We start from the raw sequence: 11418 nt of genomic DNA on the forward strand, positions 1-11418 counted from the left end.
TTATTAAATTTAACCATTTAATTAGATTGTGATACGTATCATAACATGATTGGAATATTTTTTTACCTGACATGCGTTACCATCCGATTGAATATAAAACTGCTTGAAGAAAAAAGAAACAAATAAACAATAAACCAAAGCCCAAACCACCAAGCTAACCCATGTTTGTGTTATGCAATGCAACATTTGATATATAAGATATTGTAACGAATTTTAAAAAGAAAGAAATAATAATTTTAATAATTTTTTTAATAATTTCAAGTATATATTTTTAGCTCAATTTATTTTTATTTAAAGATAATATATTTTTATTAAATATATATATTAATATTATTTAAAACAAATTACTTTTATATTTTTATAACCATCGGTATTTGATCTATTGATCGACTAATTCAGATTGAGTATTACAGAGACAAGAATAACCCTTCCAACCTAGTTTGCTTCATTCGCAATCATCATGAATTCCAACTAGTTGTTAGTACAAATTACTGTTATTAAATATATATATATATATATATATATATAAATTTAAATCTTTTTAACAATAATTTATAAGATATCATAACGAATGCCAAAAAACGGAAATAATAATTTTAACATTTTTATTAATAATTTCATATATATATATATATTAATTCAATTTATTTTATAAAAATAAATTATTTTATTAAATATATATTATGTATATTTATTAGTAACTCTCTGATTGTATTCAATCTAATAATGACACGTGTCACTCCATTAATATTTTTGTAAGAACTTTTAACTAAAAAAATGTCCACGCAGCCAATTTTAGAGTGGATTAAGTGGAGTAAAAACACCATAGGATCCAAATGAAGCAACTCAAAGGATTAAGTGGAACTAAATAAAGGTTAGGGATGACGAATGCGATCGAATTTAGGCTTTTTTACACATGGTGAAATGAAAACTGAAAAAGAATCCAAGGCGATAATGAATTGCGCTGCAATGGTAGTGGGAGGTTACAGGCCTCTTCTAAGGCCCAAGTGCTTATCTTCTAATCCCAAAATCAACACAGAGCAGCTTCGTTACCAGCTTGACCAACTCCATGCCGAAGCTGAGACCACCCGCGCTAAAGGTACTCGTCTCTCTCTTTCGTTATAATCATTTTTCACCAAAATCAAAATTACCCATTTCAGTTTAAAGCATGATGATGACTTTTGATCAGTGATGTTTGGATAATTATTGGCGAATCGAGTAAATGTTGCTGGCTTTTAGTTTAATTTTATTGGTACTGATTGAATGCAAAGAAAATTGAAGCTAATGCGTCTTTTTTTTATTCAGCCAGCAATGCTAGATTGAGGTTTTTGCGGCTATCAGAGGCGGCCGACAAGCTTCGTCGACAAGCCGCGGTTAGTGTTCAGAGGGGGAAGGAAAATGAGGCAAGGGATCTTCTCTTTCAGAAGAAGAAGATTATGCAAGCTTTGGAGAAGTCTAAGAGTCGGATTGAGTTATTGGATAAGCTTTCCACGAAGCTTAATGAGGTAAATCAAGATTGTAATCTTTAACTTTATGTGTAATCTAAAGTAAAAACTACAATCACAATCAAATGATTGTCAATAATGTCAAATTGTGCATCCATGGAAGAAATCAATCAACCAAAACAAGCTAGCCAATGTAAAAGTTAAACTAAACATCAAATATGCTTGTGGATTTCAATTGATGGTTCCTAATCTATTGCTTCATTTCTGGTCCTACTTTCTCGCTACCTAGTTCTATGTGATTTAAATCGTTGCATGACTTGCATATATTATATATCTGTTTAAACTTAATGGTTGGTTTTTTTGTATGGATTCTTCTCTTTTTCAATGTCGAAATTTAATTTATAAAGCAGATAAGGAGATAAAGAAGATAAGCCATGATATCTTATGCTTCTTATGCTATTTTTTATGCAAATTTTAAGTGGAAATTAGAAAGCTATGCTCGAATGGACTAAGCAGATAAGGAGATAAAGAACATAAATTGTTGGCATTGGTGTATATAGTATGTATATTACTTACTCAAGTGGACTAAGCAGGCCAGACTGTAAACTGGAAATATCTTTTTATAGATTCCTTCTCATCTGATTTCTTGTTTATATGACTGTCTGAAATGTTAGCTGTTTTTTTAGTTCTTTCGGTTTACATAAATGAAATGCTATTTTTCATCACTTTGATTTTCATCAGTGACCTATATGTATGAAGCTTAAGATATATAATAAACTCTAAAGTTGAGTGTAATTTATCTACAAAACATACAATTTTTTTATTGTTCAATATGGATGATTTCCTTATTGTCAGTGTTTTTTTATTGAATGCGCAAATATTATGAAGTATAGTGTTTGATATTATACTTTCTTCACTAGTAATCTATCAAATAAAGTGAAAGAAAATAAAATAAAGAGAAAATCAATCAGGCAGGCTTTGTTTATGTCTATCTCCTTGCCTGGCCTGAAAGGGTCTGAGGTGCGAGGTGCGAGGTGCGAGGTGCAGGTGCACGCTTTGACGACACTGAAGATATTTGAGGCTATGGTTTTCTGATTTAAACTCACAAGAAATGCTGCCTGTCTATCCTTTTTCTTTTAACAATATTTCACTATAACTTTTGACTTTTCTTCTTTTGGATCTTATTGAAAGGATCAATTGCTTGAGCTTTATATTTAATATGTCATCATGGTTTCAGGTGATAAACGTGAAAGAAACTCAACTAATTGGGAATATTGCGGCAGATTCAGAAGTGGGTGAAGAAGATGATTCCACTCCAGTTCGGATAGTATCTCCCAAGGAGCAAGATGAAAAAGATAAAAGCAAGGACTCTGATATTGGTGCCTTAACATCTATTTTAGATCAAAATTTGCTGCTCCATACTGATGATCTGGCGGAGCAACCTGCTAATGAGGAGCTAGAGGAATATCAAGCATTCAATTTTAATGAAGGCAATAGAAATGGTATCTTGGCAGCAATATCGACTTATGAGGTCTTCTTGGAACATTTGGATCAACAGCTCAAGAAAATTGAACAAGAACTTACCACAATATTAAATGTTTCAACATTTTTACTGGATGATCAGAAGCGAAAAAATGTGAAGCTGCAGCAAACAACAAAACTTCTTGAAAGTATCCTCCACTTAAGACAGAGGTAAATTTCTTAATCAACTTACTAATTTGATGAAACTTAATTGTTTTAAGCTTTTCTCAACTCTGAAAAAATCAATAACACCGACCTAATGATTTTAATATAAATTATCATTGTTAAGTTTATGAAACTTAAGGCTTCCTTTTATCTTCTCAGAATTTCAAATATGAAGCAGAAGTAGAGATAAGTTAAGGCTTTATGTTCTCTTGGTAAGGTTTCTACTACCAGGTATGTCCATTGTTTTAGCAAAAACTATTTGGATCCATTAAGCAAAGAATCATACATTTGCAAGTTAGCATGTCCGTATGTGCTTTATGATATTAATTGCAGACCACAAAAGAAGCTACCGAGTTAGTAACCTTGTCGATGTCCATGTGGAATCCTCAAAATTTACGCTTTCCTTCTGTCTTTTTTGTGTTCAACGACAAATATTGTTAAATTTTACCAGTTCGGGTTATAATAATTCGGATTTCTCTTATCCCAAAGTTCCTTTATACATTCGCTTTTCCTTATTTTTATCGACTCATTTTTCTTTTCAGGGTCTGCTCTAATCTTCCCCCACCACTGCATCTAGCATCTCGTTTTACTGGTTCAGATCTATTTCTCACCCCCTAAACTTTTCTTTTAGTGATCTTATTGGTGCCGATGAGCCAATTCTTTCCTGTTCATTAGGCTGCTTTGCAAGAATTGTTTGTAATATATCTCTGATATATAAAATTGCCTATTGAACAATGTTGAGAAAAAAGGTATTTTTTAAAAATATTATTTTTTAAATATTAATTTAAATTAAAAAATATTAAAATATAGTTTATAATTAACCCAAAGAAACTGCCTTTCGCTTAATGGTATGGCCTTTAATATAAAATTAAGAGTAAACTACACAGGTGACTATTAAATTATTGTCTATTTTTATTTTGACCATCGATGTTTTGATTTGATTAATCAGACTACCCACCTATTTAAATGTTTTAATCAAGTCACTAGTTAATTTTTAATAGATGTGGTGATGTGTCAATTAATAAAATTGGCATAACTATACATTTGGTCCTCTATACTTATATATTCTATCAATTTAATCATTGTTACTTTTATATTCTATCAATTTGGTTCTAATTTTAATAAATAAAAATAAATTTAACTTTCAAATCATATTGTTATGTGTCACCATCCGATTAGAGGATTAAATTTATTTTAATTTAATATATTTATTTTTCACAAAGTAGAGGATGATATGTGTCACCTTTGATGGAAAGAAAATTAAGAGAACTTAAATGAGTATGAGACTCAAACATGAGTCTTTTAGGTGAGAGATGAGAAGCTCAACCACTGAGCCAAGCTGATTTTTTTTTGTTTTTTGTTAAATTGATCTACATGTGGAAAAATGTTCAAATTGTCATTATCATAGTCATAACTCCAATACTTGTCCTATAAATAAAAGAAAAAAAATTATAAAATAAGAAAAACATGGGTTCCTAAGTGAACTAGAGGTATTGAAACTAATAATCAAGAACCCAAAGTAATTTGGGTACCAAAAATCAAGTAAGTGTCTCTTGTAGGTGTGTTGGAGGAATGATGAGCAATGTCAAGCTATTTGGAAGCTCTAAAACACAATAAGGAAGAACACTTGAAGTAAGGAAGACCTAAGAAATCAACCTTATTCAAGTGGTAACAAGTTTTAATTTCATGCAATTTTGTGCTTTATATGATTTTATATATTTGTATGCATGATTGAGTGTCCCCACATAGTGCTTATGATGATAGGAGGAGTTATTATTTCATGAGTTGTAATTTGTAATACTTGATTGTTGTTGTGAAATCATAATCTTCATTCTTTATGTTGATTATATATGTTGATTTTGAGAATATGATGTTTAAATGTAGTAAAAATTAAAAATATGTATGTTTAGGATCTTTAGAGCTAGTGTGTGTTTGTGTGACTTTATTTGGACCTTATTTGTGCAAATTATAAATTGATCAATAATAAAAATTTGCAGAATTTTTTATTTTCAAGTTGACATTCATGCACATTTAGTATCATCTAAGTCATTAAAATTAATTGTATATCAATAATATGACTTAAGTTGCATCAAATTCGAGTCTAATATCATCCAATTTGGTTATTGGAATAAAAATTCATTTTAATAGAAAAATGATCGATCTCTTTGATAAAATGATCGATCCCTTGCATTTTCTAGAAAAAATTGAAAATGTAAAGCTTGCATTAATGTGAAACTATATTTTGATATAACAATTAAGGTAAAATGTTTTTGGATTTGAATTGAATTTATTCAAAGTTTTCAAAAGTAATTCAAAGTCCATTTAACTTGGAAATTGAGTACAAAATACTTTTCTGGATAAGAAGTACCGATATTTTTCTTACAGTATCGATACCTCATAAACAGTACCGATACTATTCATATGGTACAGATACCAAAGGTAAGGGAAGTATCGATACTCACTAGGTAGTATCGATACTACCCGCATTGCTAAAATTCCATAATGCAAAAATGGTACCGATACCCAAAGGGGTGTCGATACTAATTTGTATAGTAGTATCGATACCATAGACATAGTATCGATACCATCAGGCCCCAACGGCTAGTAACAACTAGTTGATTTAAAAATAACGAAGGTATTACCGATACTCCCTATAGGAGTACCGATACCTTATGTTCTGGGGAGTTTTGTTTAGCAGAGAAAACATCCCCAACGACTCTAAAACACTCTCAACGGTTATAAACGACCACAACTTCATTCCAACATATAAATACAAGTTCAAGACACTTGAAGAAGGGTTAGAACACCTATCTAAGCATTCAAACACAAGAGAAGAGTTTTTTCAATCTTATTTTTATCTCTCTTGTAAATATTAGTGTTTTAGTGAGCTAAATTTGTAAACACTTACCTTAGAGAGGTTTTCTTTGTTTACATTTATTTTCCTTGTAAATGGGTATTGGCTCTAGTTTAGCCAAGTGAAAAACTAGGGATTGTAAAGGTTATCTCTTGATCCTTGAAAAAGAAAGAACAAATTAGTGAATTTGTTAGAAAATCCTAAGTGATGAGCTTAGGTAGTGGAAGTAGATTTGGTTGATAAATTGAACCACTATAAATCCTTGTGTCAATTTTCTCTATCTTTTACTCTCCTTACTCCCTAAACAAATTCTTGCCAATTGACCCCCTTACAACTTTTTCGATTGTCAATTCGAGCTTCCGCGAATCCTAACAATTAGTATCAGAGCTTGACTAGTTAGAAGGTTTCACATCCTTGAGACGATCCTCGAAGAAGCTTTATTGATTTCTGATGCAACCGACAAAGAGATGGCTTCAACCTCCAGTGCTTATTTTATGGAAGATTCACAACCAGTCAACAATCCATCCTACTTCAATAGAGAAAATTATGCCTATTGGAAGAATAGGATGATGCTCTTCATTCAAGAAAATGATCTAAGAGCTTGGAACTCAATCATAAAGGGTTATTCCACTCCACCCGGTGAGATGGATGATTGGAGTGATGGAGAGAAGAAGAAATTCCAACTCAATGCTAAGATTATGCACATCCTCTTTTGTGCATTAGGCCCAGATGAATATGGAAAAGTCTACTCTTGTTCCAATGCTAAGGACATATGGGATATGCTTCAAATCACTCATGAAGGAATCGATGAAATGAGAGAAACCAAGATAAATCTTATCAACCATAACTACGAGAATTTCAAGATGAAACCCTATGAAGACATCAAAGCTATGACGGATAGATTTTCTGTGATTGTCAACGGTCTCAAGGAATTTGGAGAAGTAATCCCTAATGAGAAGCTTGTGAGGAAAATAAACTACTCTCTTCCAAAGTCTTGGCAATCGAAAAAGACGGCGATCATTAAGACTAAAAATTTAAAGTCTCTCATTCTCGATGAGTTGATTGGTTCTCTTCTCACTCGTGAGTTGATGGTGAAGGAAGAGGAAGAAGATGAAGAGAAGCTAAATAATAATAAGAATGAGGTAGACATTACCTTCAAATCCACCAATGAAATCAGTCAAGATTCAAATGAAGAGATGGATGAAGACGATGGTGAAGAAGAAGAGATGGTTAAGCTCTTCAAAAGATTCAAGAGGTTCATGACTTTTAAAGAAATGAAGCAAGAATCTAGCAAGAAGAAGAGTCCTCGGAGTGCTTCAATTATCAAAGAACGGGACATGTCAAGTATGAATGTCCCCTCCTAAATAAGAAGGGATCAAGAAAGAAAAAGACATTTGTGGCAACTTGGAGTGATAAAATGACTCCAATGATGAAGATGAAGTAGCCAACATATGCCTCATGTTCATAAGAGAAGATTCAATGGTAACTTCTAACTCAAATGAATTTGATTATTATTCTTTTGCTGAGTTACAAGTTGCTTACAATGAGTTTTATTTGGAATTTGAGACCATGAATTCCATATATAAGAAATTAATTTCAAAATATAAAGTTGAACATGATTTGATTTTGAAAGCCAAAGTTGATTTTGAAAATCAAAATGGAACTTTGAAAAATGATTTAGAAATTTCAAAAATCAAAATCAATGATTTAAAAAAAGAAAATTTTGATTTGAAAGGTAAGCTTGAAAGCATAACAAAAGAAAAAGAATTAATTTTTAAAAACAACTCATTATGTTTAAAAATGGCAAAATGCTCACATTGTCATTTTCATGGTCATTTGGAACATACTTGTCTGTTGAAAACATTTTGGTGTTTCGATATAACAAATGAAGTGTTAATGAATTTTAAGATTTTATATTCGATTTCAAATATAATATTCGATTTAATTATTCGAATATTATAAATATTACTCTAAGTTTTCAAATATCATTTTTACTCCTTAAATGAAAAATTGTGTTTCACTCTTAAAATATTTTTGGAACAACTTTTACGAAGTATTTCGAACCATAATCGAGTTAAAATTGAGATTTCAATATGGAAGTATCGATACTGCCTTTAGCAGTTGTCAACACACCTTTTCGTCCTACTAGGATTCAAACTCCAAAAAATAGGATAGAATTTTGCTAGGATTCAAATTCCTAAAAATAGGATAGAGTTCTACTATTATTTAAACTCCTAAAGATAGGATCCACAAGCATTATAAATAGTCATTGTAACTCACTATTGTAACAGATTCAGAGGAGGATATACGAAATACCAAGCAAAAAATTACAAGCAACTCGTAGCCATTTTTCGAAGCATTTATATTTTGAAAGGTAAAGTTCATACCTTCGCATGTTATTTTTCCTTACCCTTGATGTGTTTTGATTTCGAAAGAAAACTAAGAGAAGTGTTTTTGGCCGATGAACGGGGGCGTTTTCGAGATCTATTTTTGTAGATCTAGTCCCCGAGGCTTGTGTTTTTGAAAAACTATTCGAATTTTTATAAACGGGTCGTGTGAATTCGCGTGTTTTGTCGTTTTTTTCTTCGATTGGTTTTTAATTTTGACCCTTAATTCATTTTTTATTTTTAATTTAACCCTTATTATTTATATGTATATATGTATACATTTTATTATATTTTATTTATTTATTTATTATAATTTTTTTTTTCATTTTTCTTTGCGTTATATTATATTATTTTCCTATTATTATATATATATATTATATTATTATTATTTTATCTATGTTTACTTATTTACTATTTTTTTTACTATATTTTTCTAACGTTATATATATATATTCTTACTTTATTTTATTTTATATTTCTATGATTACTATTTTTTAGTTAATATTATATGTATATTTATTTTCATTTATTTATTATTATTATTACTATTTAGTATTTTATTATATTATACATACATTTATATATATATATATATATATATATATATTATTTTATTTATACTATTTATTTATTTTCATTATATTTTTAGTTTCTTTGCTCTTATTATTATTTTTCTTTTTTAAAAAAAACATTTTACATTTTTTATTCTTTTTGTATATATATTTTTATCTTCATTTATTTTATTTTATTCAATTTCATTTTTTTTCATCCAATTATTTTATGTTTATTATTATTGGTTTCATTTATTTTATTGGTTTACTCTTTAGTTTTGTTACTTTATTTTATTATTATTATTTTCTTTTAAAATCTTATTTTTAAGGGTATTTCCGTAAACTCATTAAGGGTAACTAATTCGGATCAAATTTTACCTTTTAATTTAACTTGCAATTTTCTTAATCAAAGACAACTAGAAATTACGTAGTACCGAAAGGACAGTTCAAGGGTGTTAATCCTTCCTTGACCGTAACCGACTCCCGAACCCGACACATCTTTGGAAAGACGCAGATCAGGTAAGAAATAAGGTATCCGATCAACCCATTTGTTTTAAATAAATGATCGGTGGCGACTCCAATCCACATTTTTCAAGTCGAAGCCCAATTTCGGGGCCCAACCGAAAGACGGTTGCGACAGCTTGGCAACTCCGCTGGGGACAGGTAAGTGAGTCAGGCTAAGGTAATTTCAGTTGTCTTTTTAACGAAAAGGGTAAGTTTAAATTTTAAGGTAACATTTTGATCCTTTTTTATTTACTTTTGATTATATTTTTGGGTAAATAGTTGTACTAATCGTTTTCTCGTGATTTGAGCCTTTAAATCTTTTTCATTTAAGGCTCTACACCCGAGCTCTAAACCCTGTCTTAAGTGGGGGTGAAAGCGACACCTTCGTGTGAATTTATTCACCGTGCGAGCCTAGCAAGTAGCCTTCAGGATTCATATACCTTATGTCTTCGTGTGAATTTATTCACCGTGCGGGCATAAGGGAATGTGTCCTCTCTAGTTTAACTTAGTCCACACAAGCCTGTGATGGGTTTAGGACTAAGGGTCTGGCAAGCCCAAGGGGGCACCAGCAAGGAGAACTCGGGTACCGTTTTTAGAACCTAAACCGGGAAACCATGGAGAATTAGAGCCTACCCCGAAACCATATTCCAAAACCTAAGATATTTTTACCCTAACCATTTTCTTTTTTGTGTTTTTTTTCTTTCGTCATTTTATTTTTATTTTTATTTTACTAATCCTTTTTCCTTTGTGTTTGTTTTCTAGCATTTGCATCATAACAAGAGGTTATTGATCCTTAAAAAATGTTTGTTAAACACAAAATAAATCTGAATTAATGGACAAATGTATTGTAATACAAGAGATTAAAAACGCTGAGGCATGACTATGGTCCGAGAAGACTCAGAAAGAGAAGGGAGACAATCTTCAGGGAAATTATGTGTCAAAGCTTGTTAGTTACACATCAGTCAGCCTGAAACAAAATGATGTCCAAGAACTGCGAAATATTTGGGACAGTTGGGGGAATGACAGAAAGCAAAAGTTCAACCAACGATATGGTGATATTGACCTCTTACTCCATGTCAAGACTGATGAGCCCCTTCTCCGAGCATTAATTCAATTCTGAAACCCGAGATATAGTTGTTTCACCTTTAACCGGGAGGACATGGTGCCCACAATTGAAGAGTATACTACCCTACTGCACTGCGAAAACATCAGACTAGAGAGGGCATATATCAAACACATCAAGAGTCAGCCTTTCAAGAACGGACTAGCTAAGATTGCAGGGGTTGATGAAAAATGGGTGACTGATCGACTTCAACACAAAGGTAACAGGGAATGAATCGAGTGGATCCATATAAAGAAACTAATGAAGAACCACCCTGATGAATGGAAGACTATAGATCTTTTTGCACTGGGTCTGTACGGTTTGATTATCTTTCCGAAGACCTTGGGGTGCATAGACGCAGCCGCAGTAGAACTATTTGAACAACTTCCAAGGCGAGTCAACCCAGCGTCGACCATCTTAGCCGAGACCTTTCGGTCTCTTAATAATTGCAGAAGAACTGGTGGAGGAAGGTTCATTGGATGTGTTCAGCTCCTTCAAGTCTGGATTCACAGCCACTTCTGGAAGACTAACGGGGTTGCCTACCGCCGATTCAGCACTACCTATTCACCATTGGGAGATTTTATCACTATGAAATGGTATAAAGCCGCTTCGAATGAAGAATGGATGAAGGTCTTCACTCATCTTCAGGACCGGGATATTACTTGGAGAGCCCCTTGGTTCCTTAGTGATGTTCTTTTCTGATTTAGGGATTCTGACACTATGACCTTACTTAGACTTTGGGGTGCAGTTGGGTATGGTCCGTTGTTGGCACTTAGAAAGTATGGGGCACGTCAGTTTATCCCAGCAACATACGGATTATCTACATCAGAGTTTGTGTATCACGGTGACAGTTATAAGAAGAGGATCAAAGAAGCAACCGAGTCATGGA

At 32.0% G+C, this 11418-nt stretch overlaps 1 protein-coding gene across 1 annotated transcript; it reads left to right on the forward strand.

The window, feature by feature from the left end:
- Positions 1-904: 904 nt before the first annotated feature.
- On the forward strand, positions 905-3765 carry LOC120195642. Its single transcript, XM_039197599.1, has 5 exons — positions 905-1099; positions 1306-1505; positions 2683-3137; positions 3291-3362; positions 3674-3765. The coding sequence occupies exons 1-4, from the start codon at positions 925-927 to the stop codon at positions 3313-3315; spliced, it is 855 nt and encodes a 284-aa protein (XP_039053530.1). The 5' UTR covers positions 905-924; the 3' UTR covers positions 3316-3362; positions 3674-3765.
- The last annotated feature ends 7653 nt before the right edge of the window (positions 3766-11418 follow it).

Source organism: Hibiscus syriacus, unplaced genomic scaffold, assembly GCF_006381635.1.
Source record: "Hibiscus syriacus cultivar Baekdansim isolate YM2019G1 unplaced genomic scaffold, ASM638163v2 tig00117017_pilon, whole genome shotgun sequence".
NCBI classification, from domain to species: domain Eukaryota; kingdom Viridiplantae; phylum Streptophyta; class Magnoliopsida; order Malvales; family Malvaceae; genus Hibiscus; species Hibiscus syriacus.